This window comes from Canis aureus, chromosome 1 (genome assembly GCF_053574225.1).
Source record: "Canis aureus isolate CA01 chromosome 1, VMU_Caureus_v.1.0, whole genome shotgun sequence".
Lineage (NCBI taxonomy): Eukaryota > Metazoa > Chordata > Mammalia > Carnivora > Canidae > Canis > Canis aureus.
The window spans coordinates 65371280-65386616 of NC_135611.1; the positions used below are offsets into that span (position 1 = coordinate 65371280).

Below are 15337 nucleotides of genomic sequence, written 5' to 3' on the forward strand. Positions count from 1 at the left end.
CCAGAATTTGGTGGTGTCAGTGTTTGGGATTTGTCCATTCTACTAAGTGTGCAGTGGTATCTCATTGTTTTAATTTCCTTTTCTCTGATGACATATGATATGGAGCATGTTTTTATATGGTCATTTGCCATCTGTGTATCTTCTTTGGTGAGGTGTCTCATAAGGTTTTTAAACTGAGTTGTTTTCTCATTATTGAGTTTTAAGAGTTCTTTGTATATTTTCGATCACAGTCCATTATCAGGTGTACCTTTTGCAAATATGTTCTCCCAGTCTGTGGCTTGTGTTCTCATTTTCTCGACACTGTCTTCCACAGAGCAGTTTTTAATTGTAATGAAGTCCAGCTTATTATTTCTTCAACAGATCATGACTTTGGTGCTGTATCTAAAAAAGTCATTGCCATACCCAAGATCATCTAGGTTTTCTCTTACTGTCTCTAAGAAGGTTTATAGTGTTGCATTTTACATTTAGGCCTCTGATCTGTTTTGAGCTAACTTTTGTGAGGGTTATAAGGTATGTGTCTAGATTTTTTTTTTTTTTTTGTATGTGGATGTGCAATTGTTCCAGCACCATTTGTTGAAAAGACCCATCTTTACTCCATTGTATTGCCTTTGCTCCTTTGTCAAAGATTAGTTGATTATATTGGTCTATTTCTGGACTCTTTTTTTCTGTTCCATTGATCTGTTTGTTTTCACCAATACCACTGTCTTTATTATTGGAAGCATTATAGTAAGTTTTGAAGTTGGGTTGAGTCAGTCCTTCAATCTCGTTCTTCTCCGTCAATATTGTGTTGACTATTCTGGGTCTTTTTACTTTCCATATAAACTTTAGCATCAGTCTGTTAATATCTACAAAATAACCTGCAATGGTTTTGATTGAGATTGCATTCAATTCACAGATCAAGTTGGAAGAAGAATGGACATCCTAACAATATTGAGTCTCTCCATGAACAGGGAATAATGAGTCTGTCAACAAGGACTGTCTCTCCATTTATTGAGTTCTTTGATTTTTTTTTTTTTTCATCTGAGTTTTGTAGTTTTCCTTGTATAGATCTTACACATATTTTGTTAGGTTTCTACCTAAATACTTTATCTTGGGGGGTGCTAATGTCAATGGTATTATATTTTCAATTTTAAATATCACTTGTTCATTGCTGGTATATAAGAAAGCAGTTGAATTTTTCATATTAACTTTGTATCCTGCAGCCTCACTATAATTGCTTATTAGTTTCATTAATTTTTTTTAATGATTGTTTTGGATCTTCTACCTAGATGATTATATGACCTGTGAACACAGGTAGTTTTATGTCTTCCCAATCTGTATACCTTCTATTTCCTTTTATTGGCTTATTGCATTAGCTAAATCTTACAGCATAATGTTGAAAAGGAGTGGTAAGAGCAGACATCCTTGGCCTGTATGTAATTTTAGTGGGTTTTTATTTTCTCAGCTTAAGTATGGTGTTAACTGTAGGTTGTTTTTTTTGTGTGTGTGTGTGTTTTGTTTTGTTTTGTTTTGTTTTAGAAATTCTTTATCAAAGTTGAGGAAGTTTCTCTCCGTCCTAGTTCAATGAGGGTTTTCATCATAAATGTATGTTTGGTATTGTTCAAAAGTTTTTTCTGTACCTATTGATATGATTGTGTGACTTTATTATTTTTTTTTTTAGCCTGCTGATGTGATGGATTACATTAACTGATTTTTTAATATTGAACCATCCTTAATACTTGAGATAAGTCCCAGTTGGTCATCTGGAATTTTTAAAATAGTACTAAAAACAGACATTCAGATGAAAGATGTTTAATAAATTAGCTGATCCTAATGTATGAAAGATTCATTGTCAGGGTTGTAGACATACTTCTTATAAGAATCCAAGGTCAAGAGCACAGTTTTTATACTTGCAGGGCTCATATATTTCTAGATTTTGATACCAAAAACCATCTACAAAAGTTGATGGCCACACTTTCATTAAGTGCCCACTACTCCAGTTTACTAAAATGAAGCTGATACCTGTTGGTTCATCTACTTATGAATCAACTTTTATCCTAGCAATATAAATATAAAAAACAGATCTCTGACTCAGCTTAAATAAACTTAATTAAAATGGATATGTCTTCCTCTGATTAGGAAGAATCAGAGCAGGCCACCTGGCTCAGTCGGCTCAGCATCCAACTCTTGATTTTGGCTCAAGTCATGATATCAGGGTTGTGAGATCGAGCCCCACATTGGGCTCTGCACTCAGTGTGGAGTCTGCTCATCCCTCTTCCTCTACTCCTCCCCCTACTTGCATGTTCAACCTCTCTCTCAAATAAATTAAAATCTTTTTTAAAAAGAGAATCAGATCCTTGTATGATGAATTATTTTAAGTCACATAAGTGGAGATGGATCCACAGTCAACCATCATCCATCAATTAAACCAGTCCAGTCAAATATATTTCACAAGTCAAATATCTTTCACATAAATTTATTATATTTCCTACTGATATAAAACTGGCACCTCGAGCTTATTTCTCCTCCCCTTCCCATTCCTCTCAGCCCTCCCCATCTTTGTTAATGGCAACTGCAATCTTTTAGTTGCTCAGGCCAAAAATCTTGTAGTCATCTTTGACTTCTGTCTCTCATACTTCGTATCAGACCCATTAGCAAAACTTAGCAGTATTCTCAAAATGGATTTGACTACTTCTCACCACTCGTACTTCTGTCATCTTGGCCAAATTTTCATCATCTCTTACCTAGATTATTGCAGTTGACCTCCACACCATCTCTACTTTTGTTCATGTCTACCCTACAGTCTGTTCTCAACACATTTGTACATTCAATATACAGAACATGAATGTCTGGATGTTCTCTTAGCTCACAGTTGCCAAACAGTTTGCCCTCAGACATGATGTTACCTTGAGGGACCTGAAACAAAACTCAATTCATTACTCTCGGTGCTTCAGACACTTGTCTTCTCTTGTTTGGAACATTGCTAGAATCACTTGAGTGGGCTTCATGCTCCTAGTTGCTTCCTTTCTAGCACAACCTCCATCAGAGTTCTTTCTAAATTATAAGACCTGATAGTGCAGTTTTCTTGCTTGTGAAAACCTGTTTTCCCTCAATTATTCATCAGCATTTTCCGCTTCATTCCCTGCACTTGTCATCCCATATTCCAGCCATTTTTACTATTCCAACTAAATGGAGCACAGCTTTGGAAATCTGTTCACTTTTAAAAGCTGGATTAAAATGTGATCTCCTCTTGGAAATAAGTCTTCCCTGATACTCCCATCCACAACCACAGCAATATTGTTTCTTTGGCTCTAGCCTGTGATATTTTATTTTCTGGGCATGGACCTTACACAATATAATAACTGGGAAATAGTGAGATATCTCTTACCACTGGATTTTGACCTTTCTTATGAGCTGGAGGATCTAATTTTTTATCTTGTATTCCCATTAGTTCAGTGACTAATTTATATTACTGGTCAATAAAGGTTTTATTTTAATCTCTGAGTCCCTTAAAATGTTACCATAACAGGGGATCCCTGGGTGGCGCAGCGGTTTGGCGCCTGCCTTTGGCCCAGGGGTGATCCTGGAGACTCGGGATCGAATCCCACGTCGGGCTCCCGGTGCATGGAGCCTGCTTCTCCCTCCGCCTATGTCTCTGCCTCTCTTTCTCTCTCTCTTTGTGACTATCATAAATAAATAAAAATTAAAAAAAAAATGTTACCATAACAAACCCAAATCTAGCTGAGCACCACGATAATCCTAATTACAGCTACTTTCAATCTAAAAATCAAGAATATAACCTAGATGTAGGCTGGCCTTAACGTTCTTCATGGCTGTATGCATGACCACCGTTATTTAGGTGTAAAACCTCTTTGAGTCTCTGGAGAATTCACCCACACTAAGTGTTTCAAGCATTTAATAACCAAACATGGAGAGCAATGGTAAAGTGTCATCTAGCTCCTGCCATCTTGCTGACTCTTTTTCTCTACTCCTTCTCCCTTTCCCTTTAGAATATATTTCTCTTCTTTTTGCTTTAGAATCTTTAAAGTTCTCTATAAAGCCTTTCTGATAGCCAACATGCGTGGCCCACAGGAAAGCACTTAAGCAGGCTCTTCTAGATATTTTCTCAGCTAAGGAGATTTTCTTGAGGTTCTCAATCTAGCTATAAGAGAGGAATATTTTCTTCTTGTTACACCTTCTGCTGAGAAACATTGCAGCATTTTGACAGTTTATCACATAAATTCTCTCTCCAAGCATGGGTAAGAGGAAGGCAAAACATGCTATTTATCTGTGGTACTGGGACTAAAAGCCTATCTATCCACACTCCTCTCCCACAGTTATTCTCAAACTTCAGTGTGCATAAGAATCATCCGGTGGGACTGTTTAAAACAGACTGCTGGATCCCACCCTGAATTTCGGATTCAGTAAATTTGAGGGTGGGCAGGACTTTGCATTTCTAAGTGGTTACCAGGTGAGATATTGCTGGTGGCTGCCATCAAATTAACAACTGAAGAGCTTTAAAAAATATGTTCAGGGGGATCCCTGGGTGGCGCAGCGGTTTGGCGCCTGCCTTTGGCCCGGGGCGTGATCCTGGAGACCCGGGATCGAATCCCACGTCGGGCTCCCGGTGCATGGAGCCTGCTTCTCCCTCTGCCTGTGTCTCTGCCTCTCTCTCTCTCTCTCTGTGACTATCATGAATAAATAAATAAAATCTTTAAAAAAAAATAAATAAAAAATATGTTCAGGCCACACCCCAAATTAAATTTGAATCCCTGGGGGATAAATTTCAGACCTGCTAGTTTTGAAAATTCCTCAGGTAATTCCAAACTGCAGCCAAGTTTAAGAATCTGTATGTGTAGGATTGAGTAAAACTCCTCCTGTGGCCCTGTGAAAAGTCGGTTCTCAGGAAGACCCCTTTTATAGGACTTGAGACCATGTAATAATTTTTCCTCCCATGGGAAGCAAATAAAACCAGGAGATGGTGAATCCTGGGAATTGTGCTTAAATAAGAATCTGCAGGTCCCTTTCTCGAAGGTAAGTTGCACACCTACCTTGGGACTCTTAATACTTGCATATTGCCAAAAGCCTTCCTTTGTTTAAAAATCACATTTGCTACTTAACATTTTAGGAAAGAAAGAAGAAAAGGAGAAAAGGAAAGTGGGTAGCAGGGAAGGAGGAAGGACAAAAGACCTGGCTTAAATGTGGCAAATGCACTGTGAACTTTCATTACTCTGGTTCACAAGTTCTGCCCAAGAGAAGTAATAAATGGGATTCCGTTCAAAAATGTTCAAAGCCAACCTAAGCTACAAAGCTGAAGCCTGGAGCAGTGTGGATGATATCTGGGGCGTGCTTGGCCTTGTATTTGGAGAGGAATAAAAGTAGAGTAAAACATTTTTTTGATATCTTAAGGTCTTGATCTCATTACAAACAAAAGAATTAAGTACTAGCCCAAAGAGGGAAGGCATCCCCAATTTTAGTAGGCCCTAAGTTAGGTTCCTTTTGGAAAACTGTTTCTCTTTCAGCCATTTGCTAAGATATGGCATGGGTTGTTCTCTGGCCTACCTCCATCAGGCTGACATCTTGCATCTGTCTGGAAATAGATGGCTTTTGATTATTTGAATTGTGTCAGCATTAGAGTTTAAGGATGACCAGGACAGAAGGCTGAATCTCCAGCCCATTTTCCTTCACATTTTTTCTATGCACAGAACCTACTTCAACAGGTAGCAAATTAGTAGGTCTGGTTTAGAACTAGGATCTCAGATTTGTTTTGGGGAATTTTTTGACCAGAGGATAAGCTCTACTTTTCTTCAGTTCTGGAGATCTTGATTCATATTTAGATTAACTGCAGCTGCTTAAGCTTGAACTGGTGCCTTGTCCCAACTTGTTCAGTTTTGTTTCCTGAGAGCACGAAGTGTTAGTTCTCTCTTCTCCTCTTCCTGGGTTGTCTTCATTTAGATAGAAGATACTGGAGACTCTTCTGGCATTTCATGAAAATAGAACTCAGTTAAGAATGCTTCATCAAAGCCGATGAACCAAACTTAACCATAGGAAACTACAAGAGAGCAAATTAAATCCAAATTAAGTGAAGAAGGGAAATAACAAAATATGGAAATAAATGAAATAGAACAAAAAAATAGAGAAAATAAATGAATCTAAAAGCTGCTTCCTTGCTAAGTTCAATAAGATTGATAAATGTTTAGCATGATTGATCAAAAAAGAAATGGGGGTGAGGGCGGTGAGGAGAGAAAAAACACAGCTAATATTCCTTACCCCCAGAGTAAGCATCCTCTAAATGTGTATCCAGCAATGTTTTAGAATTGCCAGGGACCAGTGGCTGCTGTTTGCGACCCATTTTTCTCTCCAAGTGAGAATGCTTATTGAAACTTTCCTGTCCCCGTTCCATCAAAATGTGCTTGGGGGAGAGGAATGCACAGATAAATCATTAAAAAAAAAAAATGCTTCATCATAGTGAAGTTCCCCTAGTTGTTCTATAACTTGTTCCAAGCTTTATTTTCCAAGATGTTCAAAAAGCCCCTGTTTTTTACTCATTGGAAAAATCTTCTAGTCCTAATATTAGTGGAGAAGTTTCCTACCCCTCATTAGTGCACAAAAAATCTCTATGGTTCTCTGTGATACCCAACCCTTTTTCAAGTGTTAGATGCTTAGCCTGAGACAGATGGACAGTTTTAACATTACACACGACTTCTGGTGCTGGGACTGGTTAACTCTCTACTCATTTTCTTTCTTCACTGACTCTGTCCTACTAGTCAACAGTGTAGGGGCCTGTCATAACCAGAACTCAAAATTTTCCTAATTCTGGGTCCTAGAATATCCATGAATGATTCTGATTTTTCAGTAATCAGCACCCTATACCAGAGACGCCGATGCTTGCACAACAGTAATCTCCCAGGAGGAGCCAAGTTTCTAAGAAGTCTGCCCTGGTAGATGAAGAAGCATGGGTGAACTTTGGATCAGTTCCCCAAAGATGGACTATGAACTTTTTTTGCCCTTTCTGGTACAAATTAAAAAAACAAAAACAACTGCAAATCTCCAGATGTTAGTTTAAACACCAACTTTCAAAGTCCGTACTCTCTTGGTGCTCCTTGAGGAACAGCTTTGGCGTGACTTCCTCAAAGGCAGTTTAACTGAGCTCATGATTAGTTTCACACTAACCCTCTTGGACTGGTCTGTGCAGGGTTAATTTCTACTCCCCCAGACCATGTATGCAATAGTTTGAGATTCATGATGTATATGATCTCCTACTTATCTTTGGAGTGGGGAATTAGTGGGGGTTTAGTCATGAACCTTTGCTTAAAGGCAGTTAAGGAATCTCATGTGAAAAATCAGTGAAACCAGAATTTGTCTAGGCTCTCCTATGCCATGTGTTCTTATTTGTTGTCTCTGCACAGCATCAGATTAATCTGGGAATGAAAATCAGCACCTCTACGATATCCCCTAAAACTTTGCCCCATCAAAATTTAATGTTTGGTAATTCTGACAAGTTTGAGGGATCGGGCATATCAAGCACTGCACATCATTCCCCTAATATTTCATTGGTTCTCTGTCTCACCTTTTAAAAAATTTAAAAATTCTTCTATTATTTTTTTTTGAGATCCACTTCAGGGATGCTGGAGGGAATGCAGTGCATTGACAGGCCCCAGCAGGGCTGACCCTTGAGGGGCTGTGAGAGGCCCTTCTGGATCCTAGATCCTCCGTGTGACCTGGGAGGGGAGTGAAACCTCAGCTGCTCCAACAGGTGCTTGGCTGTGCTGAGCCAGTATGAGGCCTCTCTTGGCTTCTCTTCTTGTGCCTCATAGAGTTCTTTTATGCCTTTTCCAAAGCCTTGAGGCCAAGAGACATCTGTGCTCCTCAGAGACTCACTTTATTCCTTATCTTAAGTGGACTTATCAAGATGTTTTCCTAACAAAGACAGATTGCTTGTTAAGAGAAATTTTCATAATTTTTTTTTAAGGCGAAGACTCCTTAAATCCCATTTATTGGCCCCATACAATATGCCAGGTGTTATATTAAACACTTTATATATTTTTTTCACTTAATCCCTTGAGGGAGGCAGTATTGCTTCATTTAAGATGAAACTGCTGTTAAAGAAGGCTAAGATATTTCCCACACATTTCTTCTCCCTTCCCTTATTTTCCCTTTCACTATTATTTATATTCCCCAAATGAATGAGACCATATAATGTTTGTCCTTGGAAATATCAGAAAGGGAGACAGAACGTAAAGACTGCTAACTCTGGGAAACGAACTAGGGGTGGTAGAAGGGGAGGAGGGCGGGGGGTGGGAGTGAATGGGTGACGGGCACTGGGTGTTATTCTGTATGTTAGTAAATTGAACACCAATAAAAAAAAATAAAATAAAATAAAAAAAAAAAAAAAAAAAGAAGGCTAAGAAATTTACTTAAGAGCAACTCCTGGCTCAGCAGTTGAGCATCTGCCTTTGGCCTCAGGTCGTGACCCCTGGGGCCTGGGACAGCTCCTCCCTCTGCCTGTGTCTCTGCCTCTCTCGGTGTCTCGCATGAATAAATAAACATAATTTTAAAAAAATAAAAAAAGAGCCTATGGATTGTAAATAGTGGAATCGAGATTTGAACCTAAGATTGACTCCACAGTTTATGCCTAAATCACAGCTGTGAAGTCCGGGGCGTGTGCCCAGCGCATGGTGCTTGGAATATGCCCTTCTCTTGTGCTTTGTTCAATATCGTGGTGGGATACAAAAGGAACTGATCTCAGTAAGGCAAAAGCAATAATGCATATACACAAGCTATGCAAATTCTTAAAATTTATGCATATGCTACTATTTATGTGCTATGAAATCCTGTGCCAGTGTGAATAGTTGGAAGCAATATCTGTCATTGTTCTAACGTAGAGTCGGCTGTGCACTGGGTCTGTGAATTGCACGACGACCTCCTAACTACCGAGTCCACGACTCAGGACGATGGGGAGTTTTCTGTGAGGTGCAGAACGAACCAGCAGAGATGATCGGGGTCAAGAGCTTCTTCCAGTTGGCCCAGTGTGCAGGCTGAGAAAATTAAGGCCATTCCACGTTAAGTTCAGCGTTAGCACAAGTACAGCCATCCCAGGCCCCTGGGAATAAGAGCTGAAATCTACATTACTTCAGTTACAGGAAAAAAACAGCTTACAGCTTAAAGTCCTAGAAAGCCCCATATTAGAATAAAAACAGAGCCCAAGCCAAGGGCAGGAAGCCCCTATTCGAATGGGAACAGAGCTCAATGCCCTTGAAGGCCCCATATCAAAATGTAAACAGAACTTGAGAAATTCCTACCCCCCTCCTGGCGGTTCCCTAGACCAGCCCTTAAAACTAAGCTAAAACCCACCCACTTGGCCCCAAGCTCGAGCTTGTAAATAAACCCTCGTGTGTTTGCATCGGTGCCGGGTGCCGGCTCCTCGGATTCGGATTCGAAGTCTTGGGCACAACACTCAGGAGGCGTGATGCTTGCAGAGTAACTGCAAAAATGTAGGGAGGCAAGGGATGCAAGGGCGCACTGCCTACTGGAGCAGTGGGCCAGGTCCTGAGCTTGGAGCGCTTAGAGCCTGCAGGGAGCAGGCCAACTTGCAGAGCGGCTCTGAAGAACCAAGCTTTGAAGGTTCTTTTTTATTTTCATTTTTTTTTTAAAGATTTTATTTATTTATTCATGAGAGAGAGAGAGAGAGAGAAAGGCAGAGGCCCAGGCAGAGGGAGAAGCAGGCTCCACGCAGGGAGCACGACGCGGGACTCGATCCCGTGACCCCGGGTCACGCCCTGGGCTGCAGGCTGCGCTGAACCGCTGAGCCCCCGGGCTGCCCCCGAAAGTTCCAGAGTGAGCGGGAAGCACGCTCCCGGTGCAGCCCCGGGAACCTGGCTCCCCGCAGGCGGCCCCAAGCCCTCGGGCCCTCACGCCAGCGGCTCCCCGGGCGCATCTCGACCGGACAGCGCCGCCCCGGCTCGCAGCACCCGCGCCGCCCGGGGCCCCGCCCCCCGCTCGGCTCCGGGCCCCGCCCCCCGCTCGGCCCAGCTTCCGCTTCCGGTCCCGGCCCCGCCCCCGCAGGGAGGGCGCTGTGCGGGGAGGGGGGAGACGTGCGCAGGCGCAGTGTGCGCGGTGCAATGGCGCTGCCGTGCCCGCTCAATAGGTATCTGCTGCTCCTGGCGCAAGAGCACCTGGAGTTCCGCCTGCCGGTGAGCGCGCGGCGCCCTCCCGCTGCAGCTCCTCGTCTGGAGAGGAATGCGGGGGGGGGGGGGGGAGGCTGCACGCAGCCTGAGCAAGCCGGCGTCCGGGAGGGGGGGGCTTGCCTCGGGGGCACCCGCGTCCCCGGGCCCTCGGTCCCCGGGAGGGTCCAGGCTGAGCGGAGGGTGCTGGAGAGCCGCGCCCAGAACGGGCTCCCGCGGCCTTGCCCGGCATCTCCATTCATTCCGCCCGCGCGCGGGGTGGGGTGCGGGGCGGCGGGGGAGGCCGCCGGGAGCGCCGTCCAGGTGGCAGGTCCAGGTGGCAGGTGTGCGGGCCCCGCGGAGGGGGAGGGTCGGGGGGGGTCACAGGAGGGGGAGGCCGCCTTGAGCGCCGTCCAGGTGGCAGGTCCAGGTGGCAGGTGCGCAGGCCCCGCGGAGGGGGATGGGGGGTGGCGGGCGTCACAGGACGGAGAAGGCCCCCCGCGAGCGCGGGGCGGCGTTCCAGGACGGAGAGGTCGGGAAGAGCGCTTTATTCCTCGAAGAAACATTTTCGGAGTACTTGGAACTGCGCGAGCCGGACGCGGGGATGTGCCGACGACAGAGACTTTCCTGTCTGTTCGGGCCGAGGTCTGAGCGCACGTGTGGACGGTTTAGGGACATTTGTGAGCGCGGTGACAGGCGCAGAGCACAGAAGGGAAGTCGGGCCGCCCGAGGGCGGGGGATGCTGGCCTTTGAGAGCGCTTGCAGGAACCCGTGACTTGAACAGTAAAGTACGGGTAGGACCTAGCCAGCCGAGGACATAAACAAGTAAATCGGAATTACGATTCATTACTGCTGGATTATGAAATACGTAGCTGAGGGTGACAGAGCGCAGGAGAGGTAGACAGGGGCCAGAAAACACAAAGCCTTGAGTAGTCTGGAGGGGAAGAGAAAAGTCATTTAGCTTGTAAGGGGAATTTGCTGAGAAGGTTTAAGCAAAGAAGATTTTTTCCTTAAAAATCACTGTGGCAGGGATCCCTGGGTGGCGCAGCGGTTTAGCGCCTGCCTTTGGCCCAGGGCGCGATCCTGGAGACCCGGGATCGAATCCCACGTCGGGCTCCCGGTGCATGGAGCCTGCTTCTCCCTCTGCCTATGTCTCTGCCTCTCTCTCTCTCTCTCTCTCTCTCTATGTGACTATCATAAATTAAAAAAAAAAAAAAATCACTGTGGCAGCGACAACGAGGGTAGAATTTGAGAGGACAGAGCCTGGAATCAGGGACCAGTTAGTAGCCCGTTGGAAGAGTCTTGTTCGTAGATTAAGGACTGAATTAGGGCTGAATTAGGGCCGGGTAAGGGGATGAGATCGACTGGGAAATTACTTAGGTGATGAGATCATCAGGACTGGATAATGGACCATGAGGGGGCCAGTCAAGGATGACTCCTGGGGTGATGTAAGAGCGCCTGCATTTTAAAATGTAGAGCACAGGCAGAGGAAAGATTTACAATTTGGTTATGCTCAATTTGACGTGTTGGCGTAATATCAAGTGGAGATGACGGGGTGGGGGCCAGTGAATATAGGAGCATGCACGGAGCACCATAGAGTGGTGTGGACTGGTCATATATGTTTGGGAGGCTTCTGCCTACGAACACTACGAGAGAAAGTGAAATTATTCAGAAAAAGCAGAGCGTCGAAAGAGTGATGGGCCAAACACAGGAGCTTGGTAGCATTGATGTGAGGGGAGATGAGAAGAGAGGAGGTCATGAAGAGGATAGGCAAGTGTCCGAATAGAAGGACTTTGAGGGCATGGAAATCAGGAGGGTAAAGTTTTAGAAATTTTGCTAAAGCTGTTGCATAGACTTTTGCGGTGGGGTGGTAAGCTAGATTGCTTGGTTTAATGGTCACTGGAAAACGAGGAAGAGGAGATAGACTGTTCTTAACTAGAACATAAGAAGGGAAAGTAAGTGATTGGTTAATGGAGGGAGGGCTAGGGTCAAGCAAAGTTTACAGGCTGACGAGAAGGGGAGAATGATATAAAGGCACAGTGGGAGGTGTTGGTCTCCCCTAGAAGGGGACAGTGGGCAAAGGAGAGTTAGGTTGGATGTGGGGTAGCTTTCTAAGTAATGGGCGAGTCAAGGTTGTTTCTTGAGAGAGCAAAATATCAGGGACCAAGCAGTTGAGTGGAGAAATTGGGAAAAATGGTTAAATTTGAAATAGTCATTGAGAGCAAAAAAGGGAGCTGCAAGTTAAAAATTGAGAACACGGGTTATTAGAGCGATGCTGGAAACCCAGCTGAGGGTGATGATCACGTATTTGTAATTGTGCCGAGATTCTCCCAATTTTTTCAGTGATGCTCAACTCACTGGCCTTAGAAGTCCTGAAGGAAGACTGTGTGGCATTGATTCAGGATTGATGTTTTGCTCGGCAGGTGATTTGGCAAGATGGGGGGTGTAAGGGCTTAGGGTTTCATGGAGGAAGTAATATTTTAATAGATCTTAATTGATAAAGAGTTGTTGTGTGGGCAAAGAGGACCGGAGAGCCCACTTCAGTGAGAAACAAAAGCAAGTGTAAAGGCATGATGGGAGTTGATGATGGTGGTTTGGGATGTGAGGTGTGTGGGGAGTGATGTTGAAGTAATGGGCAATGAGGCCAGCAAGGTGGGCAGGATCCAGAGTTTGGAATGTTTTGAAACCATTGCAAGGAACGTGGATTTTATTTTAGTTTTAAAGGGGAACCATTGACTCTTTTTAAGCCTGGAAATGACTTTTTTTTTTTTTTTCTTTTTGAACCAGTAAGTGACTAGTCATCATTTGTATTTTAGAGGGAGAATTCTGGAGTAGAGAAAGTATATCGCTTAGAGGATACTGGAGTGGAAAAGGAGGCCAAGGAGGATGTGTGCCTGTAGTCGGGCAGCGCAGTGTGAGCTGAGTGGTTAGGCTGCAGCCTTCAGAATAGCATCCCTGGTACTTGGACATTTTACCTGTTTCTTTTTCTTAAATTATTTTTAGTCAGTGTCTTGCACTGGTGCCACTTTAGTCTCCCAAAAAGCCCAGTTCTCTCTTTTTTTTTTTTAATTTTTATTTATTTATGATAGTCACAGAGAGAGAGAGAGAGAGGCAGAGACACAGGCAGAGGGAGAAGCAGGCTCCATGCACCAGGAGCCCGACGTGGGACTCGATCCCGGGTCCCCAGGACCGCGCCCTGGGCCAAAGGCAGGCGCCAAACTGCTGCCCACCCAGGGATCTCCAGCTCAGTTCTCTTTTGCATCCTCATTGTGCAAAGGCTGCAACTTCTTAGTCTGGCATTAGCCCGCCGTTGCATGCTTCTTTTCTCCGTCTCCCCACACCTTCCCACTTCCTACCTCAATGCAGCCAAAAGTGAGTCCCCCCCTCATTCCCTGGATTTCATGCTTTGGCCTGTGCTGCCTTTTGTCTAGTTGGGTTTTCCCTATTGCAGTCTTCAAAATCTATTGATTTTGCATAGTCAGCATGCACTGAGATTTACCCCCATATTCATTTTATTTTAGGTTTATTTTTTTATTCTTTTTTCAAGTCTGCAGTTTCTTTTTAAATAGGCTTTTATTCTTTGTCAAAATTCTTAATTATGTCTTTTATCCCCTTCAGTATAGAAAGCATAGTTATGTTAAGTATGACAAAGTGTCGAAAGCGTACATACATACATACATACATACTCACTATGATAAAAGAAGTCCTGTGGGTCTGTTGCTTTTATGTGTTGTTTCTCTTGGTTCTTTTTCATATGTGTGCTGGCTTATTTTTTTTAAAATACATCCTAGATGTATTTGTAAAGTTAATTGAAATAACATGAGGCTCAGAATGATGTAAACCCTCTTGAAGATAGGAGCATTAACAGTCTAGCATGACTTTAACTTATTTTCAGGTATTAAGTTTTGGTTCTGTTCTAATTCACACATGTTCCTCTGGTGTGTAGCTTTTGAGGATCCCAGTCCAAACTGGGTGGTTTATCAAGCTGCCTTTCTTCTCCATGGATGGCCCAGTATTTTTGTGCCTAGCTTCATTAGGCTGTCCAAAGGATCATCCAGGCTCACAGCTGCCTTTGGAATTGGTAGATGCCCCAGGAAGCAAGTGGCTGCACCTTGGGATTTCTGCCTTCTGAAGTTTGGTTTGCTAACTCTTGTCATCGCTCCACGCCTTCAAGCAGATGCCAGGTTCTTCTAGTTCTCAGCAGAAGGGCTGAATCTGAAGCCTAGTTTGCGGTTGGTAGAAGTGGAAATCTTCTTCCATCTGTGCAGATTCTCTCTGTATTCCAGGGCATAAGTCCGTTTCTATGAAAACTTTTCTTCTAAAACTGAAGTCATCTCTTCTCCCTTGAACAGTAGTGTTAAACCTTTTTGCTTTTACTTCTTTAAGAGCACTCACCATTTTACACCTCACATTTGTTACTAGGTTGAATGTATTGTTCTATTAGACTGTAACCTCCCTGAAGATAAGTATGTATTTATCTTTACATAGTTCAGTGGTTTATACATATTAGTTTTATAGTAACTATTGAGTGAGAGGATTCCTTTGGGGAAGACCATCAAAAGCAGAGTCTACACTTTTGAGTCCATCTACTGTATTAGAACTGCTAAGCAGCAAAACTTATGAGTAGCTGCCTTTATGATTTAAAATGAGAGATTAGGAATATAAGTGTGGTCCTGTTTTACCCTTGTAGAATTAATCAGGGCCAGTTGTAGTTGGTGCCTGCCTTACCCCACTAGAGTTCAGACACCTGGGTTTTATTGCTGGCTAAAAAAATGGATGAAAAAGTGAGTGGCTAAAAGAACTGAAAAGCTCACGTAAGTTGATGCATGAGGCATGCCCCAGATCATGCCGTATTCTTATATCCAGTATAAATGTTCCAGTATAAATGTTCCTAATGTAGAAAGATTCTCAACCAGAGAATGAAACCAGAAAGTGAAGTTGCTATAAGAGTAAAGATTTTGTGTTTTGCTTTTTCCAAGTAGATTGATGGAGTAGTATAATACAAGTTTTGCTTATAAGTTTGGGTAGTGGAGCTAATGCTATGCCATAAAACTTCAATAATCCTTCACTTTTTTTTTTTTTTTAGACTCATAGAGACTTTGGGTTTTTTGGCCTCTTACTAGTTTTTAACAAGGTATCACAGGAGCAGCATTTTTGATGTTTTAAATGTAAAGCTGATTTCCTACTATGTGTTA

The 15337-nt window shown here is 43.3% G+C and overlaps 1 protein-coding gene across 3 annotated transcripts in view; it reads left to right on the top strand.

Moving 5' to 3' along the window:
* Positions 1 to 10031: 10031 nt before the first annotated feature.
* Positions 10032 to 15337, top strand: part of TRMT11 (tRNA methyltransferase 11) — a 56154-nt gene continuing 50848 nt past the window's right edge. For all 3 annotated transcript variants that reach the window (XM_077902432.1, XM_077902459.1, XM_077902441.1), the window contains exon 1: positions 10032 to 10172. In XM_077902432.1, the coding sequence (XP_077758558.1) occupies positions 10101 to 10172 (72 nt within the window). In that variant the 5' untranslated portion in view covers positions 10032 to 10100. The remainder of the gene's footprint in view (positions 10173 to 15337) is intronic.